The sequence below is a fragment of the Triticum aestivum genome, chromosome 3D (assembly GCF_018294505.1).
Source record: "Triticum aestivum cultivar Chinese Spring chromosome 3D, IWGSC CS RefSeq v2.1, whole genome shotgun sequence".
Classification (NCBI taxonomy): Eukaryota; Viridiplantae; Streptophyta; class Magnoliopsida; order Poales; family Poaceae; genus Triticum; species Triticum aestivum.
In genome coordinates, this window is record NC_057802.1 from 1,159,087 (window position 1) to 1,170,605 (window position 11,519).

The 11,519-nt window shown below is 45.2% G+C and overlaps 2 protein-coding genes across 2 annotated transcripts; both read right to left on the reverse strand.

Moving 5' to 3' along the window:
• Positions 1–2,307: 2,307 nt before the first annotated feature.
• LOC123073537 (zinc finger protein 2-like) lies at positions 2,308–2,902 on the reverse strand. The gene has a single exon (XM_044496630.1). The coding sequence runs from the start codon at positions 2,882–2,884 to the stop codon at positions 2,528–2,530; it is 357 nt and encodes a 118-aa protein (XP_044352565.1). The 5' UTR covers positions 2,885–2,902; the 3' UTR covers positions 2,308–2,527.
• Positions 2,903–4,902: 2,000 nt separating this feature from the next.
• Positions 4,903–5,369, reverse strand: LOC123073538 (zinc finger protein 6-like). Its single transcript, XM_044496631.1, has one exon. The coding sequence runs from the start codon at positions 5,367–5,369 to the stop codon at positions 4,929–4,931; it is 441 nt and encodes a 146-aa protein (XP_044352566.1). The 3' UTR covers positions 4,903–4,928.
• Between the last annotated feature and the right edge of the window lie 6,150 nt (positions 5,370–11,519).

The following is an 11,519-nucleotide window of genomic DNA, read 5'->3' on the forward strand; positions in this document are numbered from 1 at the left end:
CGCCGGCTAGCCGTAGATATATCAGAGGAACCTCGGGAGCTACCTCGATCGTGGCTACTACATGCATGCAGATGTGCGGATCATTGCTGTCAAAGGGAAAAAGATCTGGAGATCTTTAACAGTTCGCTGGCTAGTAGAGCAATAGTGCTTCACGTCGACGACCATGCATCATCATGTAACTGTTCTAGTGACTATTGTTGTGTTAGGTTTTGATGAAAAGAAAAAACTACTCCCTTCAATCCCATATTAAAGCTGTACTAATTGTGAGTCGGTCAGAGAAAGTACCATTTTGTTAACTTAACTTACGTATTCTTTAAGTAGGAGAAAGACTTGCAGTTGCATCATGTGAGGAGCAAATGGTATTATTTTGTACTAGATGATCCTTTCAAAAGCTTAATCCATTCACTAACCACTTTAATTGCTTAGTTGTGAATCTGCCCCCCCCCCCCCCCTAATTATGCCAAATCGTTTGACTACACCCATACACGCAATGTGTCCAAAATGTTTGGCTACATCAAGTGTATGTGTAGTCAAACGGTTTGGTGCAGCTATAAGAAGACTTATCATCTGAGTGTGTGAGTGTAATCAAACCATCTGGAGTGACTCACACACTTATTGTAGTCAAATGATTCGGCTATTTGGTTACATTACCTATATGAGTGTAGCCAAACGGTTTGGCATATATATCGAGGCCCGATTCGTTAATAAATTTAAGTTTTTGAAAGGGTCATTCAGTACAAACAATGTGAGCAAACAGCCAAACTCTTGTGCAGTATGTGCGACGCCTGCTGCTGCAAGCATGCGTGCACGTATGGTTTCACGTAAATCAGCTGCTACCTCGTCTAGGCGTCGCCAAGACACACCTCACTTCAGGCACAGTATCTGCAAGCTTTTTTGGCCTAGGTGCCTGTCAGGTCTCCATCACGGGTCCAAGACTGTCCGATAGTTCATCCACTATGCCCCAAGAGGACATGTACCACGTACTATCTCCGTCCTGATTTATTGGTCTCCTCTGTATTTTCTGCTAAATTTTGATAGATTTAACTATGAAAATATTAATGCATCTCATCAAAAATTATATCGTTGGGTTCGTATTTAAACATAGTTTCTAATTATATTACTTTTTCTATGTATAACTTATATTTTATTAGATAACATTGTGGTCAAAATATGACCCTAAATACGAGAAGGGTCAATAAATTAGGACGGAGGTAGCACGTTGTGCGATCAAATAGTTTGTCCGAACTATTAGCAAAACTAATTAAGAATGATGTGGCATAAAGCGCCAATATAAATAGGGGCCACGCCTTCTCAGAGATGCAAATCAGCTTTTCAAGGGACCAACAAAGTAATTAAGTTTTAATGAAGGCTAGTCGGACGAAATATAATAATACTAGTAGTGCTACGTCCGATTGCAGAGAACCGCATATGCATGTCGGCACATAATAAGAAAACCTAAACATGACCTAAAGTTGATGCGTCTCACACACAAAAGAGTACTCCTGGTACTACTCCTATATGCCTCCACACTCCTATATGCCAGTCAATTCCTTCCGAGGGAGCCATAAAGACCATGCCCTGGCCTGACACACTTCAAGTTTCCACCCAGTTCAACAGTACATTCGACTGTGCAGTGCTCTTGGCCTCTTGCAAGACAGTGCTAATTTATTAGCACGTGATGGGATTTGGTTTGGTGTTAGCTTCATCTTATTTCTAGTTAGTTTAACTCCAGTCACAATATATTCCACTCGTTGTTGCTCTATTGTTGATCCGAAAACAAGGACCACATGGATGTGTTTGCTACCAGACATGAATGAAGTTGCTCGGAGAGGTACTGCACCTAAATGACAGAACAGATTTAGGGAATCTCAGTACACGGGAATTCACTTCCTAAATAAAATTAGCAAAAATATAGTTATAAGTTACAGAAACAAACACATGCTCATTTCTGACATGTTCGAATGGCCGGAGACATATGCAACATGCCATCAGGTGAAAGCTTCGTTTGTTAGCATATCATCAATATACAGAGTAACATAGAGAGCTCAAATAGCTAAACATCTTCATGTCAGTGTGGCACATAAAGGGGTCAGAACGAGAAGGCGTAGAGACGAGCAATGTTTTTCCCACAAGAGGTCCTTGGAATATAACAATTCAGAGGAAGATCTTTACATGCTCAAAATTAATATGCATGTATAACTAGTTGTATTTCATGAAATTGAAAAATAATATACAAGCATGACATTGGATATGTTCCGTATCAGAAAGAGAACCGTTTTTCTCATCCTTATCGATCTTTGGCACGGCACCATGCAGCAGAAAGATGATGAAAGTCATTGCTTTTCGAAACCAAGAGTGAGAAACCCTTGAGATATACATGGGGGACAAGTCATCATGCTCATACTAAAGTATATAGAGCAAATTAACTCATTGCAGGAAACTAGCAGCGTACAAACCGTATAGCAATTGCCAATGGAGCTAGCTAGCCCCCTACGTGCTGTACGGCACACACATGTGCTAGAGCTAATTAAAGCTTGAGGCTAAGATCAAGCTTTTGGTACTTGCCGTCGTTGTCGTCATCATCAAGGTATGCCGTTGCGGTGGCCGGCGCCGGAGCACGAGGGTGGTCAGGGAGATAGAGGTGGGCGTTCCAGGTGCCGACGACCCACTCCTTACGGTGCGCGTTCTGGTGGCCCCCTAGCGCCTGCGACTTGAGGAATTTCCTCTCGCAGAAGAGGCAAGAAAAGAGTCTTGATCTCCCACTCCCACCACCGCGGCGGCGCCAGCAGCCAGAAGGAAGAACAGCCTTAGGAGACATGGGGGCCAGCATGAGAGACAGGTCTAGAGGTGCAGATGGAGCTGCAGGGGGAGCGTGAGCATCCATGGTTTTATCAGAAAAGATGGTGAGGCGAGGAGGTGTGAGCTTTGGGCGGCGACCGGTGGCGACGGAGTTTTATAGGGAGCTGTTGGCCATGAAAGGAAGCAAACCACATGCTAAATCTAGGAGCCCAATAATAATTGGCAGCGGGTGCCCCATCCTGTCTACGGGCAGCTACTAAGGAACATGTATCCACAAGGACAATCCATCATGGCTATATCATGGCTACAAGATGTAATTTACACGCCATAAGGTTCATTGGGTATTCTTTTCTTGGAAAAGCCAACCGGGGGGAGCCACCTGAACTATATTCCCACTAGACCAGATATTAAGGCTGGATCGAAGGTTACTACTCCGGGCGTCTAATGCCCACACTAACGGGGCATGGCATGGTTAAGTATCTATGGAGACAAAAAACGGAAATTATAAAGAGCGAACGTGCCCGCTCTTGCTGAAAGCTCTTGCTTCAGCATGCAACGCGACATGATCCATTGATTCGGTAGTGATTGGTCCTCATCTCGCAAGCGCTCAGTGTGTTCAGATACTTTTTAGACACCCATATAGGTGGCACTGGCGCGTCATGGGCTCGTCCGCACCGAGTCCGTTCGAGTGGGTATCTTTACTACCAACTTAGCTTGTCCTACATATGGATTTCAGTCTCAGCTCTGATGATGGAGGTTTATATGGAGGAGCGAGGCAGGAAAGGAAATATGCCACTTGCTAAATCTGGGAGCCATCCACATTAGTTATTGTTAGTGGCACTAACGGCGAACGTTCAACACGGCGCCCTGCTCCCCATGAGCCATGGCCAGCCACGGAGGAACACGTAGGTTGGAACGGCAATGGCAGGGTGAGCTCAGGGTTAGAGGGCATCGATCGATCGATCATGGCTAAAGAAGTGAAGTGATGCTGCATGAGTTTGGTAGAGAGTGATCATGTGCTAAGTACGTTATGGACCTACTATAATACTATACGCATTATTTTATGTCTTGAAAAAAGTGTTTGGGATCCAGTAAGATTGAGTGCTTGACCGTAGATATGCCAGTCACCGGTGGCTATATGTGGCAGCCGCGCACATCATTGCGAGCGGCACCAGCTAGCTTAGGTCCAACTACCAAGGAACACGCACGTACGTATGAGCCAGCCAAAAGGACGACTAGGTAGATCATGGCAGTCACAGTGCAGTGATGAGTACTCTTTGGTGATACAGTACATCCTTGTCGATCATCATGCGTTATTGACCTGCATATGCATATATTCTTTTCAGGGAATATATGAACCATGTTTCCCCTAGACTCAAGACTGACTGAGAGCATACAGCCATCAGCCATGCATGTCTCGTAACATGGACGTGAAGAGGCCCAGGTCGATCGTCAACTTCGTTCTCATCAAATCAGGACCCTGTATGTGCCGTTTATTAATTTGGCTCACTTATATGTTTCCACTGTGCTCCTAGAGGACGTGTTGTACGTACTACGTAGCAATTTTTTTTTCTTTCTTAGATTCGTTTTTTGTCAAAATGTTTTATCTCTTGAACTATATGTGTCCAAATCACAAATCGTTTTCACCATTGTGTTCCATTCGTGTGCACTTCAAAACTAGATCTCACGATCATAGGTTTCGGCAGATTAATGTTTCGGATAAATATGTGCATCCAACTTGTCGTAACTCATGATTCCAAACCTTCGTAACCCGTGCTCTCAACTAAACTAACTTGTGCTTTTTGCGGGGTGCGTGCTAACCATGCAGGACATGGAGGCAGATCTATCATGGCTACAGAGGTAGTAACAGTTTGGTAGTGATATATCCATGTCGATCACCATGCGTTATTGAGCTACTCCTTTTTGCAAAGCTACTCGGAGCAAAATTCAGCAAAGTGAAACAGAAAACATGCGAGTAGTGCATGTAAATTAACAATGATCAAAAGAAGTTGCCTCCACTCAGATACTTGAACGCACACACTTACGCTCTAGCACGTAAATAAACAATGATCAAAAGAAGGAGAAGAAAAATGCACGGGCGTGCATCGATAGTTTGACACTAGAGAATGCTAGCTTGCTAGGTAGAGCCTGAGGCTAAGATCAAGCTGCTGCTGCTCGTGGTCGTCGTCAAGCCAGCTAGTGGGCGTGCTCGTGGGCGGCGGGGTCACCGGTGGCATGGACGTCGCGGTGGCCGGCTGGTTGTCGTGGGTGGCTGCTCCCGCCACCGCAGGGAGGTAGAGGTGGGCGTGCCAGCTGCCGGCGGCCCTCTCCTTCTTGTGCGCGTTCTGGTGGCCCCCCAGCGCCTGCGACTTGAGGAAGGTCTTGTCGCAGAAGAGGCACGAGAAGAGCCTCGCCCCACCACCATGGCCGGCACCCCTAGAAGAAAGAAGAGCATCTCCTGCTGCAGCCCAATAAGAGGAAGATGGTGGCATGTGTGAGTGTGACAGTGCTAGAGACAGGTCTCGAGAAGCTGCCGCTGCCGTTGCCGCTGGAGGAGGAGCTGCTTCCATCGGACAAGAACAGGCGGGAAGCTACTCCCTCCTCCTTCCCTAGTACGTACAAGTGCGTGGGTTTAGAGTGGCGAGGTTGGTTAGCGGCCATGAAAGGAAGCCTAGCACTTCCTAAATGCGGACAAAAGGGCTTGGAGGTCCAGCATGCCTACAGCAGTAAAGCGGTTTTGGTACTAGTGATCCTTGTCGACCATCACTTCTCATCATGCCTTATTCACAGGGGTGGACCTGCAAACAAATCTAGTGGGCGCAGATCTCGCCAAAGTTGTTTAGGCAAGGAAAAATATATACCGTACTCCCTCCGTTCCCTAACATAAGACCTCTTAACTTTTTCCTTGATTCTGATGTATACAGACACATTTAGTATATGTGCATGTTCACTTATTTTAGTAGTATGTATGTAGTCGATATTTTAAAATAGCTAAAAGGCCTTATATTAGGGAACGGAGGGAGTATAACCTTGGGATGCCACATCGTGAACGAGCTTACCTTACTTGGATGTTGTTTGTGTGCATAATATCATGAGCAACCCACACCGGGGGTCTTGTCCTAGAACTAGTTCGAGTGTGCACACACTCTTTAGGTTTATTTCAAGACTGAGATACCACATCAGTCTTCATTTAGTGGGAGACAAAGTTATAAATACACGACCACTAAATGGTTGATGAGGATTCATGTACCATTGTCTTCTGAAATAGCCAACTATAGCATCACTATTGTTCTGCTATAGCTGATCTGGAGGACCACCGCTATTTTTGTCAACCACGAGACACTTGTGATGACATTTTTTAGTATAAATACTTGCCGCCTCATTCTCTGGAGGTGTTTATTGGGCTAGGGTGTGCATACCACATCGTTTGAGTATCTTTTTTTTCTGAAGGCGTGGCTACTGGAAAACCTTTCTGTTTTTTACGATGATGTCAAAATATGACGGGTGAGCCAGAAACAATTAGGAGCTACATTCAGAAAAAGAAATAAACGCTCCCGTGCTGCAATGATATAACCTAGTTGCCAATGTGGTGGCTTTCTGCAATTCAGAGAGGTGCACCCATCTTATGCTCCTGTCAGTTACAAGTAATGTCACACCATGTTTTTTTCTTACCGAGGAAACGTAAAGGTGGAGACATACGGTTAACATCACGAGAGGGCCCACTGTGAAAATCAACGGGGGAGTTTAGCGGGAGGTGGACAGATACGTCCATATCCAATCCGGCTGTAAGCTAAGGTTTCCTACAAGTTTAATAATTGAGTTAATTACACTTCGCTGATTAACTCAGCTGCGTGCACACGTTTGTACTCCTCCTTTTGTGTGACTCGAGAAGGAAGCGTAGCTAGCACCAAAGCCAAGACATGATCAGTGCGTGACGATGCCGTGGGCATGAAAGGAATGCTACCACTTGCTAAATCCGGGTGGTTTGGATTATTGCTATTGGCTCTCAGACGTACATGTGTCAGAGGAACCTCGAAAGATAGCTACATCGATCAATCAATCGTGGCTACAGATCTGCGGATCATTGCCTGCCCCCTAAAGAGAAAATGATATGGAGATCTTTCACAGTTCGGAGGCTAGTGATAAGTGTCAAGGATAAGGGTTTATATGAATGCGTCCTCGACGCTATCCCTAGATTTGTTTCCGTGATAGCAACACTGGTACACTCTTGCTTGACGTACAAGCTCCGTGAAAAAAGAAAAGAAAAAAGCATGCATTTTCTTTTCCTGTGGGAGAAAGGCCATGGCTCATGCAGACATGTACGATGCTGTCACGTCCTCAGACCGGTCATTGTTTTTTGGCTTAGAGGTGTGTCTGTGTGTGTGTCCGGTCTCCATCACCTACAAGTTCAAAAGAAAAGGCTGTATTTAGCGGTCTCCATCACCTACTAGTTCAAAACAGTTCAATTGTTAAATTTGAGCAGCCACCTGAGTAATTAATTGGTAATGAGGGATATTTAGGGCAGAATATGCTAGTAGTGGTACTAGTACGTGCGAGTGCAACAGCCATACATGCATGTCGGCACATAATAAGAAAATCTAAACATGACCAAAAGTAGATGCCTCCACATATCGATGAAGCTCCAAACAGTTCACTTGTCTGGCCATGCAGGACAAACAGTTCACTTTTCCACTCATTTCAATAGTATACATCGGCCGTGCAGTGCTCTTGGCCTCTTGGAAGACAGTAGTGCTCATTCGACAGTTCATTTGGGCACGCAAAAGGTTAGCACATGAAGTATAATAGGGTGATGTAGGTCGACGCCGTCGTTTGGTTCCTGGGTGTATCTACACCCTATATGAATTATTATTTTAGTAATTCAACAAAAACTCAAAAAAATCTGAATTTTTTTGAAATAAACTTGACCATCCATTGTACTTGTGTGAAAAAATCCACAAAAAGAAAATCGCCCTTTGACTTCTTCTCAAAAAAGACAAATTTTCGGCCAAAATAGTATGAATAGTAACCTATATAATAGCAAATAATTTTTGTCGTTTTGCTTTGAAGTGAACGTTGTTTTTTTTCGGTGAAAATTTACGTACTAGTGCAAAAGAAAATCAAAATTTTGCCTAGTTGAATAAAAAAGAAAAACGGGTTGTAGATTTACAGACTGGTATCCCACAAGTTCTAAGACCCTTTGTGAGGGGTAAAAATAGGCCATAAACAAGTATGACTAACTATTGTATGAGTAGCCTATTAGATTTGCTATAGATTACGCAGGAGCTCATATAGCCGGCCGTTGGATATACTATTAACCTTCCTCCGATGGGATTATTTCCATCTATTGTCCTCGTTACTTCATTGTTGACCAGAAAAAAAAGGAACCATACGTGTTTGTTTGCTTTCAGACATGAACAAATTTGCTCCCAAAGGCAACACATCAAAAATAGTAGAGCGGATTCCGGGAACCTGGGTACATGGGAATCCACTTCCTAATATAAGCAAAACTGTATTCATACGTTTTAATAATTTACAAAACAAACCATGCACATAGGTATTGGTTAGAAACTTGATCATGTAAACTTCTGTGAAATAAATATGAAAATTTGTGACATAATTGAAAATGAGAAAGTGAAACATGTCAAAATGAGAGAAACAAGGTGAGGCACACCAGTATAATTCTCTATTGGATGTTTTACGACATATACTATAGTGTGCAGCGGTGCTGGTCCTTTTTTAGCGGAGGCAGGTAGGATACTAGTACATTACATGCCATCTCTAGGGATTCAATACCCTTTATGTGTAGTTTTACGACTTTTTAGACGTGAAGGGTCACTGAAAATTGATACTCTCTCCGTTCGAAAAAGCTTGTCCCTCAAATGGATGTATCTAGCATCAAGTGCTAGATACATCCATTTTGGGACAAGCTTTCTCAGACAGAGGAAGTATAGGAGAGATGATCGGGGGACCCGCCGAGAAAGAGTGTATCTCTATAGGATGATTTTGCTGGCCCGCCAGAGATATGATTGTCTGATGTTGTTTTCCCACAACAAACTGCCAAAGACTGTATCCATCAGAAGTGGCTCATTTTGGCAGCCGCCTTTGGTTGTGTTTCAACTCAGGCAGTTGAACCGCCTGAGAGAGATGCAACAGAGGATACAATAAATGAATAACTTGTTGACTTATCTTGAGCACGTCAACATACAAAGCAATATATGGACAATGAATGCTGAAATAGCTAAACACATTCATGTTCATATCATCATATGACACATCAAATGTGATTCAGAAAGAAGGCATAGAGATGGGCAATGTTTTTCCCGTCACAGATCCCTGGAATATAACAACTCCGAAGAAGCTCTCTGCATGCTCACAATTAATATTCACATATGGCTAAATAGAATATTGCTTCTGAAGAAACTGAAGAACTAGTTATATTTCATAAAACTAAAAATCAATATACATGTACGCATTTTCTTTTTGGAAATGGAGGCATTCCCCCGGCCTCTGCATCATGAAGATGCATGCAGCCATTTTATTAAAAATTCGGAAAATGCCGTCAAAAAGGTCTTACAGCTCGCAAACGGAGCAGAAAAACAAAGTAAACATAAGGGAAATTACATGCTGACAATATCAACCGATACTATAATAAGAAGGATAAGCTCCCTAGACTCCTATCCTATTGTGCGAGCACCATCCGAACCGGTTGAATATAGCCCGAGCTACCATCTCCCATTGGTTGCACCCAGTAACCAAAGGCTCCCTGAAGTCCATTGGAGTAAGTAAGGACCACGTACGGATCCAAACTGTAGCCCTGAAGATAACCTGCAAGAAAGTTAAATTGTGTTGTCTGTTAAAAATCATATCATTCCTGCAGTTCCATATAGCCCATAATAATGCACATATATCGGTGGTTTCTGGTAAAAAAAAAGAGGTAAACCTAGGCGCCAATGTGGTGATTTTCTGCAATTCAGAGTGGTGGACCCATCTTACGCTCCTGTCAATTACGAGTAATGTTACTCCATGTTTCTTCCTACCGAGGAAACTTAAAGGTGGAGACATACGGTTAAAATCACGAGAGGGCCCACGGTGAAAATCAATGGGGGAGTTTTTAGTGGGAGGTGGACAGATACATTCGTATCCAATCCGGCCGTAATCTAGGTTTCGTACAAGTTTAATAATTGAGTTAATTACACTTTTGCTGATTAATTCAGCTGCGTGCACACGTTTGTACTCGTTTTGTGTGACTCAAGAAGGAAGCGTAGCTAGCACCAAAGCCAAGACCTGAGTGCGTGACGATGCCATGGGCATGAAAGGAATGCTACCACTTGCTAAATCCGGGTGGTTTGGATTATTGCTAGTGGCTCTCAGCCGAACATGTGTTAGAGGAACCTCAAAAGATAGCTACATCGATCAATCAATCGTGGCTACAGATCTGCAGATCATTGCCGCCTAAAGAGAAAATGATATGGAGATCTTTAACAGTTCGGAGCCTAGCGATGAGTGTCGACGATAAGGGTTTTGATGAGTGCGTCCATGACGCTACCCCTACCTTGTTTCCTTCCGCAGACCAGTCAGTCGTGTGCCTGTCTAAGAATCCACATAGGTTCTTACTCTGTCCGTACCGAAATAAGCGTCGTGGTTTTAGCTGAAATTTAAACTAAAATCATAATACTTAGAGCATCTCTAGCCGCGCCTCCAACAGCACCCCCAGGCCACTTTTTCGGCGCCGGCGCAAAAAAAAGCCCCAGTCGCGCCCCCAGGACGCCGAAAAGCGCCGGTTCGGCCCGTTTTTTGCCCGAGCGGTCGTAGGCTGAACCAGGCGCACTGGGGGGCGATCGGAGGCTCCAGCGCAAGGGAAAAGCGCGGCTGGCCCACACCGTCAGGTGAAAAGTCAAGTTTTTCTTCCCCGACTCGCCTCCCACCCCCCGCGCCCCTCGGCCGCCACTAGCTGTATCCCGGCGCCGCCCGCCGCCCTTCACCGCTAGATAGCCAATCCCCGCCGAAAAAATAGCAGAGGTTCGCCGAGGCAGCCCCTTCACCAGCAGCTGGGCGTTTCCGGCCGCCGTTTCCGGCCGCGGAGGGGCAGTTTAGCAGCGGGTACACGCCCATCGGGCGCAACGTGTTCGGCGATTTGCCTGCCCTCGGCGATGGACTCGGATGACGAGGAAGCGCTCGCCGCGCTGCTGGAGGAGGAAGCCGAGGCCGACGTCCAGGAAGAAGAGCATCTCATGGTGCTCGCCGCCCTCGCCCAGCTGCTGGCGAGCTCTGAAAAGCCGCAGTGAGGTGGCTCGGCGCCGGGGCGGGTGAAAGCAAAGAACCGGCATCGTCTCGAAGGCTACTACATGCTCTACTCCGACTACTTCGCGGATGCTCCACTTCACGGTGACAAAACATTTCTTCGCCGTTATCGGATGAGCCGAAAGCTCTTCCTCAGGATTGTGAATTCCATCCGGGAGTTCGACAGCTACTTCAAGTGCAAGATGGATTGCACCGGCAAACTTAGATTCACCTTGATCCAGAAGTGCAAGACAACGATGAGGATGCTTGCATACGGAGCTCCCGGTGATTCACTCGACGACTATGGGCGCATGGCCAAGTCCACCAGCATAGAGTGTTTCTACAAGTTCTGTCGGGCAGTGGTGGCAGTGTTTGGACCGCAATACTTGAGAACACCCAATGCGGAAGACACTGCTCGGATCCTAGCACACAATGCAGCA